Source organism: Amborella trichopoda, chromosome 6 (genome assembly GCF_054954075.1).
Source record: "Amborella trichopoda isolate Santa Cruz 75 chromosome 6, AtrichopodaSantaCruz75HAP2 v2.0, whole genome shotgun sequence".
Taxonomy (NCBI): Eukaryota; Viridiplantae; Streptophyta; class Magnoliopsida; order Amborellales; family Amborellaceae; genus Amborella; species Amborella trichopoda.
Window position 1 is genome coordinate 4601489 of NC_142341.1, and position 14657 is coordinate 4616145.

Sequence of the window (14657 nt, forward strand, 5' to 3'; positions counted from 1 at the left end):
ACAACAAAAATTTTAGAGTGAGAAAGAGAAGAATGGGTTAGCAGCACTGAGGTTTGTAATAGATCTTTGAGTCGAGGTCCCAAATAACTTTATACACAAATTTTCTTAAACATCGAGGAATCTTCTCTCCCCAAAGCAAGAGGTTCAAGTTTTCTCTCTCGTGGTCATGTCTCTATATATCAACCTATCAGTTTATCTACATGCCCCTCAGTCGCTATATCTCTCTCCATAACCCAAGCCCAGTGTTTGTAAAATCGAACCGAAACGGTTAATCGGTTATGAGGTTGGGAGCGGTTTGAATTGGAACCGAACTAATCGGAGCTGTTAACCGGACTAACAGGTCAAGTAGATTTTTTTTTTAAAAAAATAGGTCGAAAACCCCTCCAAAAAAAATAGAAAAACCTTGATTAAGTATACACCATCATGTTACGTAATTTTATCTTATAAAAAAAAAACAAACAACTTTTTATATAATTTAATATTTGAATATTATGGAGATATGCAAGACAATTTATAATTTCAAATAAATTCAATTAATGAAGTTACAAAGTCCAACTAATAATGGATGATGCAACAATATATGGTTCTATATTTTTTTAATGTTGATGTTGAAAAATGTTCTTTTAATGTTGAAAAACCCTTTAATACGGTTTAGAATTGGATTTCAGAGCGTATTTTTTTGTAGCATGATGTTCCCCAATTTTCGAAGGGTTGTGTGTCAAGGTAGTAAGAGAGAGCACCTCATTTACTTAGTAACTTGATTATCAAATCGAAGGTGTGGGTCAAGGTGTTAAGTGTTGCTTCAAATGGCCAAATCGCATATTTTTAAAAAATATGACCAAGTCGATTTTCAAATGGCCAAATCGATTTTAAAATGTCCAAACCTCTTTTACTCATTAACTTTTTGAGTTATGTTTTAACATGAAATTTTTTTTTTTATATATAATATGGCTACTTTAAATGTAGAATTAAGATGCAAATTAATAATAATAATAAAAAAGTTAATTTTTTATCCATTTCGGCATGTAGAAACATGAGAGATGAGTAAAACGTTTTTAGTTTCTACCTCTTTTCTTCATAGAGGCTAATAAACAAATTTAAGGAGTATGAAGTTGCAAAAAATGATAGATAGCTTGTAACAAATAAAAAACAAATTAGAATAAAATGTCACAACTAAACAAGAAGTTGAGAACTAAGACAACAGTAACATGCACCAAAAATAACCTTAAAAAGAAATAAATTTTTTTCTCATAGTCATCACAAAAAAAAATATTTTTATAAAAAAAATATATAACATTAAAACAAATCCAACAAGCTCACCAAAAATATATAACATTAAAAAGAAAGAAATATTCTTTTCTCATATTCATAAAAAAAAAAGACATTTTTGTAAAAAACATAAATAACATAAAAAACGATCCAAAACGTTCACCAAAAATACATAAATTAAAAAAAAAGAATATATATATATTTTTTTCCCTTATATTCATCACAAATAATATATTTTTATAAAAAAAAACATAATTTTATTAAAAAACAAATTTTTTTTAAGAACCCTAAAATCGAGCCAAAAAACACAGAAACTTTAGAGTCAAAATCAAACCCCTTTCATTTTTTGAACAAATTGACATGGGGATATGATAGATACTTTAATTAAGATTCAAATGCCCCGAATTTCATAAAGATTCATTCCCTATTGAGATCTTTATTCAAACAATTGCGGATTTTTCACTTCACGAAAATTTCAGGAAACAAACGCAGCAAAAAAAAATCGGTATAAAAAAATTTAATCAATAGTAAATCAAAATAATTAGTTTATTTGATACATGACGCCTTTATGATCAAAATTCAGCGATCAATTAGATAAAAATCGATCAATTAATCGATCAGAAATCAATTTGTTTGGATACAAAACAGTTCTCCGAGCTGCAGTACTTCGGGCCCAAAAAAACCTCAAATTTTCATCGTTTTAGAAAATTTGAAATATGTGAATGTTGAATCCTTCAACAATGAATCAAAGCCCTCTTGAATCCTTCAACAATGAATCAAAGCCCTCCATTTTTATGAAAGTCTATGGGGTATTGAAGCTGCATTTGATAGAATGGCGAAAATTTCTAATTTTCAAAAAACCCATTTCAATCTGCCAAGAACTCTTTGTTTTTGGAATTTTGATTCAATAATCGAAGATTTATAGAAACGTTCCGGTATATAACATCAATAGTTGATCCAAAAAAACAAAAAATATACAAAAAAAAATGCGGCAAAATCTTGTTCTGTGAAAAATAACGGGCATGTATTAAATAACGACCGTTATTTGATGCGTTGAAATCATCGTTATATTGGGAGTTAAAACGGTTAGCTGGACCGGTTAGAAAAAAACAGCCGGATTATGTTAAAAACCGCCGGTTCTACTTGAAACCAGCCGGTTTTGGGCTTGGTGTGTTTGGAGAGTGTCATCTTATGAGGTGTACCATAAAAACGGCCTTAACCGGACTCGCCACCCCACCGGTAGCGATCTAAACGGCTGGTTTTGGTTCTAACCAGCCTGTTTTACAGACACTGCCCAAGCCTCATGGCCCGCCACCCCCCTCGCTCTCCTTAGAATCCACATTTTGTGCTCCTCTGACTCTTTAAAGCTATATGCTTCCAACTAGCAGATCTTTATCGGAGCATTGAGAGCAGTGTTCGACAATATGTGGGGTTGAAATAGAACTGGCCGGATCATCCAACATCGGCTTTTGGCCAATCCGATTTTAGGCAGTTTTTGTGGTCAAATTTTGAACATGTTGAAAAAATTTCAAAGAAATATAAACAATCCAAAAAAAGAAAAAACAGAAAGAAAATAAACTGTAATGTGTTTTCTTATGTTTTCTATTGTTTTGGTAAAAATTGAGAAGTGTTTGGGCCATGAATACTTATTTTTATATTTTTCCTTCTTTTTGGATTATTTAAAGTACCAGTGGGTTATTTAAAAAATACCTCCGTCAATAAATTGCCTTTTTCACTGATTTTTTAATAACTTTTAGATGTGTTTTGTTTAAGTTTACTATAAACATAATTTTCATTAGGGAAACAGAGAGAGATATGTGTTTTGAATTAAATATTCAGACGATAACAGAAAGAGACAGAGAGAGAGGGGGAGAGGGGCTTAGGGATGTTGCCCTTCAAAAGGTAAATATGGATTAGAGAGAAAGATAAATAAATTTGATTTATTCCCCCAGAGAGAGAGATGGGCGTTTATTCATGAAATTTTGGCAAAGAAAATGCACTCTCCGCCTTGTTTCGAGTTTAAACTCATCTAAGAGAGATGGGTATTTATACATGAAATAATCTCCGCCTTATTTCGAGTTTAAACTCATCTAAGAGAGATAGGTGTTTATACATGAAATTTTGGCAAAGAAAATGCAATCTCCGTCTCGTTTAACGTTTAATCTCCATCAATCAGAGGTTGGAAAAGGGTTTTTGTAAAATTATGGCCAAAAAAAAAAAAAAAACCCTAAGACTTTATCGCCCCTTATTTGATTGTCCATTGGCCATGCCAGCTAAAAAGCGCTTAAAAAAAAAAAAAAAGCAACTATTTTTGGAAAATTGTGGAGAAATCCGGGGGAGTTTTAAAAACGGATTTTGAAATAGAAAAGATATTGAAATTAAGCAAATAATAACAAAAACTAGATAATAAAAGCTTTTTTTTCCTTCATTCTTTACAACAATGATCGTAAAGAACTATGTTGCAAACATGAACCGGTAGTAGAGGTACCTAGGTTTATCCAACATTGATTAACATTTTGAAAAATTTGTTCTTCTTCTTTTGAGGATTAGAAGATTCCTCGTGTGTCGCATAAACAGCCAAAGTACGTCATCCGGTACTCGACGACAATCTTTTATATCATTCATTTGTTCTCATGACAAGTGATATTTGAATCTTGTTATTCCTGCAGAAAAGCTGTCACCAGAAAAATTGCAATACAATTTACCTTCACATACATAAATATCCCCTTAGATCCATTTGATCCCTTCTCATATCCATTTAAATACATTTCTCAAAAACAAACTTATCCATTTAAGTACATTAGATCCATTTGATCCTTCTCATATAACATTTAACTACCTTAGATCCATTTGATCCTTCTCGTATACTATTTAACCTGCTTATCCATTTAAGTACATTAGATCCATTTGATCCTTTTCATATAACGTTTAACTACCTTAGATCCATTTGATCCTTCTCGTATACTACTTAACCTGATTTGATTTTTCTTATATATAATCATACTGGGGATCTATCCCAAAATCCAACTCATACAATTTAATTTGATCTGTTCTTGGGTTGGGATCTATGTTGCGGATCTCGAAGATATATGGTCTCTTTCTTTTCCCTTTTATCTTATTTATGTTTAATTTTAGCATTGCAATTAGACTTTGAAAATCTTTAGTCAATCTCCTTCCATGTCCCTAGATTTTCATTTCAGTTAATTTTACTTAAATTTTGATTCCAAAAATATTTCAGTCTCCCCAGGCCAAAAAAATCTTTAGTGCTAAAGCACAAAGTTTGAAACTAAGCCATTCAATTTCTTTGCAAAAGATTCGAACTTGAAAGTGTGCCGCAGTTTTGTAGTTCTCTATTTCGAAATAGCATAGCAAAAACGACATAAACCACCTTCTCTAAAATTGTAATTTCAAATAATCTCTTAGTCCTATAAATATCCCGTGGGTTAAACAAAGAAGGAAGTTGAACCCCCTCTTTATCTTTATATTGTCCAAATTATATAATTTACCATATTTTTTTTAATCATCATGTTATCTAAATCCTAAAAAAGCTCTCATTCTCTTTCTCCTTTTCGGAAAATTACGTATAGAACCCTAATTCTTCATATTATTTCATGGTAGACCATGTTTCTTTTTTTTCTTTCAAGCCACATAAAGAAACCCTTAAAGATTTCACTGTACCCACTTATCAAGTAAGAAAGACTAGAGAGGAAGGACCAGGTCCACGCATACCTTCTCGAGGGCTACTATACTACCACAGCAGGCAAAGCCAGCATGAGCCGGACATCTAGCTATGATAAGCCGAGCTGTTCAAGCTTCTCGTTCTCGAAAGCCAAGCCATCTTAGACCTTGATGCAAATATTTTCATTTCAACCTAAAAACTTTTTTAATCCTATTTTACCTTTCTATCCATTAAAACACGTTTTTGGGTTGAAATAATATAAAAAGATTTCTTTAGGCCGGTTGAAAAAAAATGGAAAGAAGACCTACCATGAAATAATATAAGAAATTTACACAAAAATTTTTCCCTTTCATTATCTCTCTAGAGACCTTCTAGAGGTTATTAAAAAAAAGAGGAAGGGTAAAGTCTATAATTTGAAAAATGAAAAGGTAAGGGGCAAGTTAAAGAGGTTCCCTGAGATATTTATCGGACCAATATGTCATTTAGAATTAGAATTTTGGAGAGGAGGTTTTATTTCTTTTTCCCTTTGAAATATTTGAGCTTTGAATACTAGTCTCTTTCCAAGTACGTGAGCTTTGAATCCAAGCCAGTGCCCAAATCTCATATCTCATTCTCCGTTGCATGTGAAAAGAATCTATATTCCCATGGGAGTATAATGCCCATTTAGTCCGTCGGATAAAATCCCATTTAGAATTAATTTTAGGACTTCAAATTCGTGGGATGTAATATTTTAAATCCATTTGGTGTAACATAAGAACGTGAATTTTGATTCGAGGTACATACTTCATTATTTAAATTTAAGAACATGGAAAATTGAAAAAAACTAATCTCAATTTAAATTCCCACTATCAGTAAACAAATCTCAATTTAAAATCCCACCATCAGTAATAGGGATTTGATTATGATTTAATCATCTTTATTTCTTCTACTCTTAGTTTCCTGTATTGTTGACCGTCTTTTTGAGGCCATTCTATCTGGAAGCATTACTCCATTAATTAAGCTGCAAAACAAAATAAATAAAAAGAATAAGTAATAATAACAAAGAAAAAGTGAGCAATGCTAGGAGAGATTACACGAAAAGATATGGGAGAGAAGGAGAAATCATACATTGGAAGGCGCAACAGAAATTCCTTTAAAAAAAATATCCTTTTTTTTCTTAGGGGGAACTGCTCCAAAAGATTTTGCTAAATTTTCTTTGGAATTTTAAAAATTGAAGACTGATATGAGATTGCTGCTGCAAAATTATTGATAATTTTTTTTGTTACAACTTATAAGATGTTGGTCTAAAAGTTTTAGACGAGGATGCACTTTTTCATATTTCAATACTTCCGTAAAAAGCAATACTTTGCCATGCTATTTTAAAATAGAAAATGTATGCAATAACACCATTTATTTTTGTACAAGTCATGATTATAATCAACTATTAGATGTAAAATCGGGTGACTAGAGGTGTGTCGGTGGTCCAAAATAAAAATTTTCAAAATATGTGACACATTTTAATAAATTATTTAATTGTACATCCAGAGCTAATGGTAATTGTGACTTTCTTTTATAAAAAAATAAATGGTTCCAATCCCAACAAAGTGTAGGTTCTAAGTGGTTCATTCTACTTAAGGATATCATGTTGGATGGATCCCATACCCCTTCAAACTTTGCCCCCAAGTTTATGAAGAAAATGATAATTGAATTGCAGCCGGAAGAAACTTATGTCACATTCAACAAATAAATCTCAATATTAATCTTAGAGGGAATTCAATTTGGAGCACCTTATGTGTTCCTCAATCTCTTTTTTAGGATATAATGTGATTTGTGATTTTTTGAGGTTCCCCATATACTACGAAGTAGGAGAGTCACCCCGGCCATTCGAAAATATTTACCAAAAAAGAGGGGACATATATCTATCTATATATGAGTCCTAAGACTCATAAAAATCATCGACAAAGATTTCTATACTTTCCTTAGCGTATGGAAGATATATACTTCCGTCCCCATAAAGCCGTTCAATTTGGAGCGAGTGTTTTTTCTTTTTTCCTTAAATTGAGCATAAAAGTGTTATAGATGTGACTGTGATTTTTGGAGGTCCCCCTAATACTGGGAAGTGGGTGAGTTGCCCCGACCATTAAGAAATATTTGCCGAAAAAGATCTACATTTGAGTCCTAAGACTCATTTACAACTATTGGGAAAATTTTCTATATTTCTCCTACTGTATGGAAGATACATACTTCCCTCCCTTTCCAGTTGTTCAATTTTGATAAAATGAGCCACTGACTGTTTGATCTGGATCCCTTTAGAGTATTTGATTTTTAATATTTTTTCTACAAGTTATATGAATATGAAATTTCGAACTTTCCATCATTCAAATGGGGTGCACCTAAAAAAAATATTTTAATTTTTTATAAAATAAAATATCCAAAATACCCTTAAAAGAAACCAGTATTTTGGTCATTTGGTTTTATTGAGAATTTTATATCCATATTTTTCACAAGTGGGAGTTTAAGAGGAGTGGAAAAGGAAAATTTGGTATCAAGAGTTTTTGTAGAAAAAACATTAGAAATAAAATAGTTTAGAGGCGTAAGAACTATTTCGTATTGATAAAGTAAACCAGACCCATATGACCTGCGGTCATTATTGGAAGAATGGAACCATTATCCTTCTATGGCCGTCCATCCAAGTATTGAACATTGATGAGATTTTTGACTACAAGATTCTATGGTCATAAGATACCTATGAGTTCAAGCCTTTGTTCTTACCTCTTCCCAATTTCCTTGGCGGGCTGGGAATCATGTTTCCTGTGACATTTCTGCATATTCACAAGCATTACCTCATTAAAGATGAAAACTGAGAAATATATCTACACAATTCACAACTAGAGAGAGAGAGAGAGAGAGGCAGCTTACAATCTAAGAGCTCCGGAAGCAGCCTTGTTTAAGAGTCCTTGGGGAACAATGCCGGTCAATTTGTTGTTGGAGAGATCCCTACATTGTTGCAGACCACCATATTTTATCAAACATCCTCAGTAAAATAATTGGGTTTTAACCAAATTAAAGGCATCTGTTATGATGCGTGGACCGACACACCTATTCAAATAGGGTCTCTTTAAAAAAAATAGCTCCAAGACCAATTTTGGGATTAAAATTTTGTAGGCCAATAATCTCAACTACGTGAATTTGAAAAAAATAGATTTATAATATTAAACATAAATTATTTTAAGTTTTGTTTTAAGACGGTTGAGCACCACTCATTGTCGTGCACTAGGTTTCTAGCTAAAAAAATTTATGTATCCAAATAGCAAATGCATTTGAATTAAATCTCATTAATATTATAACATAGTTTCGATAAAAGAACCTCCCAAATTCTTTTCTAAATTATTATATTTCCATAGAACTTATGAAAGGAAAATATATATTATTCATCAAGTTAATATGGAAGATGTACATTACAATCTTTATATTTTGAAAGGATAAATACCGTATACTTTCCTTTTCCTTTCACATGACTAAGGTTTATGTTGCATGAAAATCACCTTATATTGTTCAAGACAATAAAAAAACATCAAGGAATTCAGCGTGTGGCACTTGTGTTTCACTCCACACATCCCTAGCGAAAATACAATAATTTTTCCCTCGGTTTACGGAGGTACTAACTGAAGATTATTTTTAGAGTAATTTCTGTACGAACACACAAACAAATAGGAAAATATGAAATGGGCTAATTTTGTGAGAAAATTACGTGGAAGATCAGTTGATCTTCATTTTTTTTTTAATTTTTTCAAAGTTGTCCCACTGTCCGAGAATGCCAGTTTCTATTTATATTTTTCTAGTTTTTAGGTTAGGGCTCAGTTTGAGAGACAAATGTATAGCTTAGAGAGAGAGAGAGAGATAGCTTACAATCTAAGAGTTCCGGAAGCAGCCTTGTTTAAGAGTCCTTGGGGAACATTGCCGGTCAATTTGTTGTTGGAGAGATTCCTACATTGTTGCAGACCACCACATATTATCAAACATCCTCAGTAAAATAATTGGGTTTTAACCCAATTAAAGGCATCATGCGCGGACCGACACATCTATTTCAAATAGGGTCTCTTAAAAAAAAAATAGCTCCAAGATCAATTTTGGAATTAAAATTTTGTAGACCAATAATCTCAACCACTAAAATCATAAATTTGAAAAAAAAAAGAAAAGATTATAATATTAAACATAGATTATTTTAAGCTTCGTTCTCATACAGTTGGGCACTACCCATTGTAGTGCACTATCTTTCTAGCTAAAAAGATTCATATATCCAAACAGCAAATCCATTTGAATTAAATCTCATTAACATTATAACATAGTTTTGATAAAAGAACCTCCCAAATTATTTTCTAAATTATATCAAGTAGTTTATATCTAGATAGAACTTGTGAAAGGAAAGCATATATTGTCTATCAAGTTAGTATGGAAGATGCATATTGCAATCTATATATTTGAGAAGGGCAAATACAATATACTTTCCTTTCACAGGACTAAAGTTTATGTTGCATGAAAAGCACCTTATGTTGTTCAAGACAATAGAAAAATATCAAGAAATTCAGCGTGTGGCACTTGTGTTTCACTCCACACATCCCTGGCGAAAGTGTCTATATATTTTTCCCTCGGTTTACTGAGTTACTAACTGAAGATTCTTTTTAGAGTAATTTATGTACGGACACATAAACAAATAGAAAAATCTGAAATGGGCTAATTTTGGGAGAAAATTACGTGGAAGATCAGTCGATACCTTTTTTTTTAAATTTTTTCAAAGTTGCCCTACTGTCCGAGGATGCCACGTTCTATTTATATTTTTCTAGTTTTTTCATTAGTAGGGCTCAGTTCGAGAGCGGTCCAAGGGCCGGCTCAGTTTTAGAGCGATTCGAGGTACCCATCCTCGGACTACTCTTTGATACTTTTTGTTGGAAGAAAGAGTGGTCCGAGGATGGTTCTTCCTCAAATTGCTCTGGAGTTGAGCCCTGTCCAGAGAGTAGTCCAAAGTCCCCCGTCCTCAGATCGTTCTCGAACTGAGCCGGCCCTCGGACCCCAAAATTTGGAGTGCCATTGGCATAAAACACCTTACTCTTCATTGGCATAAAATACACTTTAGATAACCAAATTTCCTAAATTTTCACAATTGAAAAAAAAAAAGACGGTGTCGTATTACTTTATTTGCTTGAAAATAAAATTTTTTGAGGACATTCACAAATGGATTATACCTTAACTATAAATATGCAATTAGAGCTTATATATATTGACTCTTTTAAAGAGATTTAATTAGTAGAAATTTGAAATCCGTGAAAGTTGGAGTTCTTTATTCTATAAATTAATTTTTATAACACCAATTTTATTTTATTTTATATTTTTATGACACCAATTTTATTTTATATTTTTATTAGGTGCGTCTTGATAATAAGAACACACATCTAAAATTTCAAGTGACTTGGATTTGTAAAAAACAAATTAAAATTCAAATCGTGACTGTCAAATAGGCCGTTGGATATGAAATGAAGTCGTGACTGTCAGATAGACCGTTGGGCTCATATGTTCATATAAGCTAGTGAGCTAATCTCAGCTTTTCTCATATATATATATATATATATATATATATATATATATATATATATATATATATATATATATATATATATATATATATATATATATATATATATATATATATATATATATATATATATATATATATATATATATATATAAATTTACTTTACAATTTTACTTGATAGAAGAAGAAACTTTTTGATGTTAAGCTCTAGAAGCAGAATTTGATACTCACAAAGAGCAGAGGGGTTGTATGGTGGCAAGAGAAGGAGGAATGACGCCAGTGAGACTATTGTTCTCCAACTCCAGAACTGCAAGGTTTTTCAGTTGTCCGAGTTCTTCAGGAATGCCCCCACTTAAGTTGTTATTGTAAAAGTACCTGTAAGATTGTAATTTTACACGGTAATCCCGATAAATAATTTTAATTTTACAAAGCAAGCCCCGAGAGACAAATCTGAAAGTACAGATAATTTAAAGCACGTGGTTTTATGAATGAGGGCATAGACGCAAAATAATAATCTATTATCTTTTTACAATGAAGTATATAATAAAACTACTTGGGAGGAATGAAGGAAAGGGAAACTTATCGGAGACGTACTGTTTAACATCTTACACATATTTTTTCAAAAACTTCCCTAAAGTATATTATATATATATATATATATATATATGCAACTTACCCCAACTAATATTTTCTCCCACTTTTTTTCCCACAATCACCTTTCCTCTCAAAACCTCCCCCAAGGTAAAACATTATTATTTCTTGGACTGAAATGCCACTCCCAACAAAAAAAAAAAATTCAATTGACGGTCCCAAGTAGTGTATTCCCAAAGCGACCAATTCAACTGCTGGAGTGATATGGCTCCAGAAGGTGTACTGCCGAAGTGAGTCCTTGCATTGTCAGATTGCGTGTCTTCACTGCTAGAACGTTTAAATGGACCGTCGGAGCGTATGGAGAGAGATTTATTGGTAAAAGCTACGAGGAGAGAGAGGGGGTAGTTTAGTCTTTTTTTTTCTTTTGTTTTGGATCGGGGGTTTTGGCCAAAAAAGATGGTTGTGGAGAAAAACATGAGAGGAAAGGTTAGTTGGAGGGGGGGGTTAAGTTGCATAAATAGTATACTTGAGGGAGGTTTTTGTAAATTTTTTTATTTTTTATTTAATTTCAAAATACTTATCAAAAGACACATGATTATGAGTTGGAATAATTACAAATGGGTAAAATGTTAAATTGGTAATGTCTTGTGGTTATTTTGTAAGGGGTCAACCTACTATAAGCGGTGGCACAACATGCTAATAAAAAAATAAAAAATATCCAATATATTTTAAAAATTAAAAAAACTGCCAAAATTGAATGAGACATGCCCAAACCAAAAAGGAAAATGTATGAGGTCTATAGTCACCATCATCTAAGCTTTGTTCCAATCATTTGGGGTCGACTACAAATATATATTAGGTCTATAGTATTTTTATTTTTATTTTTTTAAAAAGGGTAAATTAAAAGATAAAATACATTAAATCAAGTATTTGAAATAAAAATAGATTCGATTGAATGGGAAGTACAAATTAACATTGAAATAAAAAACTACCGATCAAAAAAGACGAACAGAAAGGAAAAGGCTGAAAAAATTGGCTAAAAAAATAATTTAAAAATCAAAAGTCGTGATTTTCGGTTTTGATTCAAAAACTTTGTTAGATCTTTTATAGATCAACGTGATAGGAGCAATTTGGGATGTATTTAAATGAATTTGGTAGATTAATAGCTGACAAATGGAAGATTTCCTATTTCGAGTTCAAAAGATTCCCCAAAATTGGAAAGTTATCCTCTCATTTTGGGTTTTGACACTAAGACTTAAATGCAAATCATTTAAGAATCAAGTGAAAAATTAGAAGAAAGGTGGATAGGAATTTTAGAGTTGCAGAATCACCAGATTTTGAGGAGACAGCCTCAACAAAATCTTAATTGATCGAATAATCTATTTTTGGATAAAAAGGAGGTAATTAATAATCAATTTTTGGGTTAAATGGACTATTGAAACAAAAAAATACAATAAAGTTCGGGAAATCAATTTTAGGGTGTTAAAATACAAATTTTCCCTTTTTTTTATCTTTAAGCATTACCCACGACTCAGCCGAATTCGGACAGAGACTTGGATTGGAACTCTATCATCACGAAGTCAATCCAGCTAGTTCTGAGTTGATTGATAGGTTATTTAATCACTTGATTAAGCAAAGGGTGGATATTTTTCGTTTTTTTTTTTATTTTCGTTTTTCTGCCACTTTATTATACTCAGGAAAAATATTAGTAATAACGTTTTAATTTTTAAAATTAAAAAAATAAGAAGTATATAAACTGAGCATTTATTTGTGGTATAAGAAGATTATAATCACTTATCATATTAAATCTAGTGATCGTGAGGGTATTACCCATTACACTCAAAGTTCAAATTCTTTTTAAATTTTATATCACGCCCCATTGAAATCTAATGGCTGAGTAAACGTGACTTCCTTATAATAAAGATAAATTCTCCTGTAATATACAATCCTACTCATCTCTTTTGGAATGATTTTTTTTTTCTGTTTTTGAAAAAAATTGTCTATACTCCATCATGGAGAGCACAAGGTCAAGAAGACAAAACCCATCTACTTGTTAAGAGACCATGGAGTTCTTACAGTCTCTGAAGCGATCCCAGTGATCCCAACTCCGGCACCAAGGTTCCTGAAAGCCCTACATCTCCAAGATCTCTGCATCGAGCCGCAAACTTAGAGAGAGAGAGAGAGAGAGAGAGAGAGAGAGAGAGAAAACTTTCTCACTAGAACAATATTATGTTTGTGAGAGAGAGAGGAGCTTACAAGCTTATGACGCTGCTAACATCGTTGCAATGGACATGAAACCATTGGCATGGATCTGCAAACTCGGAATCCCAACTGGCGAGCACATTCGAAGGATCTACCAGCTTTTCCCTCTGAGCCATCAGAGCTTCCCCTGCAATTCCAGAAAGCCAGACATGATCATGAAAGTGTGGTGCAGAAGAGAGTGGGAGAGCTCATAACCCTCTCCTGTGATAGAAAACAGTTACATTACAGTCTTTTACCTTCAAAATTGGTCGCATTCACAATTACAGAGGAAGCCAAAAGGAAGATCAGCGCCCAATACGCCATTAGAGAGAGAGAGGTACTTGGTTGGGTGATGTAAATTTATAGAGGGTGGTTGGTGAAAGGTTCGAAATGACGGGGATGGACAAGTACCTAATTTTGTAATATTTTCATGTTTTTATAGACTAGGATCCTTGTCGTACCATTACCCATGCTAAGCCTAAAAATTACTAAAATTTAGATTCTGGCAGAGGAAAAATGGAAAGCCAATGCTTGGCCTGTCAAACTGGAGCCGAGGAAAATAGAAAGCAAAAATATAGAATTTTCAAACTGGAGCTGAGGAAAAATGGAAAGCAAAAATCTAGAACTTTCAAACTAGAGCCGAGGAAAAATGGAAAGCAAAAATGTAGAATTGTTTAAACTGGTTCTATATTTTGCTTTCTATTTTTCTTCTGTCAGAATTTTTAGGCTCGCCGGTCAAACGGCCGGTTTGGGAAAAATGGAAAGCAAAATATAGAACCAATGTTCACAAACTTGGCCGGTCAAACTGGAGCCAAGTACTCACTGGCCGATCCGGTATGGCAGGGTATTTTTAAAAACCTTCAAAAAATATATAAAATTCTAAGAAATAATGATTTGTTTGTAACGTGTTTTTAAACCTTTCTTTTTTTATCATTTTGATAAAAATTGGAAAGTATTCTAGCTATGAATACTTATTTTTATATTTTTCTGCCTTTTCTTTGAAATTTTTTGAAAATGCCCTTGCGACGTATCACTATTTTAAAATCCCTTTTTGCTACTACTTTTCAATTTCATTTGGATGTGTTTTATTTAATCATGCTTTAAATATGTTTTTTATATTATTTTTTTTTTAGACTTTTTTTTTTATATTATATTTTTTTTTATATTATATTTTTTTATATTATATTATATTTTTTTTTATATTATATTTTTTTATATTATATTTTTTTATATTATATTTTTATATTATATTATATTTTTATATTTTTTTATATTATATTATATTATATTATATTTTTATTATATTAT

At 32.0% G+C, this 14657-nt stretch overlaps 1 protein-coding gene across 1 annotated transcript; it reads right to left on the reverse strand.

Moving 5' to 3' along the window:
• Positions 1–5761: 5761 nt before the first annotated feature.
• Positions 5762–14138, reverse strand: LOC18434424 (uncharacterized). Its single transcript, XM_020667260.2, has 8 exons — positions 13607–14138; positions 13365–13497; positions 13185–13256; positions 10749–10892; positions 8837–8914; positions 7847–7924; positions 7700–7749; positions 5762–5948 (listed from the first exon to the last, which is right to left on the reverse strand). Exons 1-8 carry the CDS (start codon positions 13671–13673, stop codon positions 5944–5946), a joined length of 627 nt encoding a protein of 208 aa, XP_020522919.1. The 5' UTR covers positions 13674–14138; the 3' UTR covers positions 5762–5943.
• Between the last annotated feature and the right edge of the window lie 519 nt (positions 14139–14657).

Coding starts and splice junctions, on each gene's coding strand:
- LOC18434424 (XM_020667260.2), bottom strand. CDS start 13,673: ATGGCGTATTGGGCGCTGATCTTCCTTTTGGCTTCCTCTGTAATTGTG. Junction 13,498..13,606: donor GAATGCGACCAATTTTGAAG/GTAAAAGACTGT, acceptor CTGGAATTGCAG/GGGAAGCTCTGATGGCTCAG. Junction 13,257..13,364: donor GTTAGCAGCGTCATAAGCTT/GTAAGCTCCTCT, acceptor GGCTCGATGCAG/AGATCTTGGAGATGTAGGGC.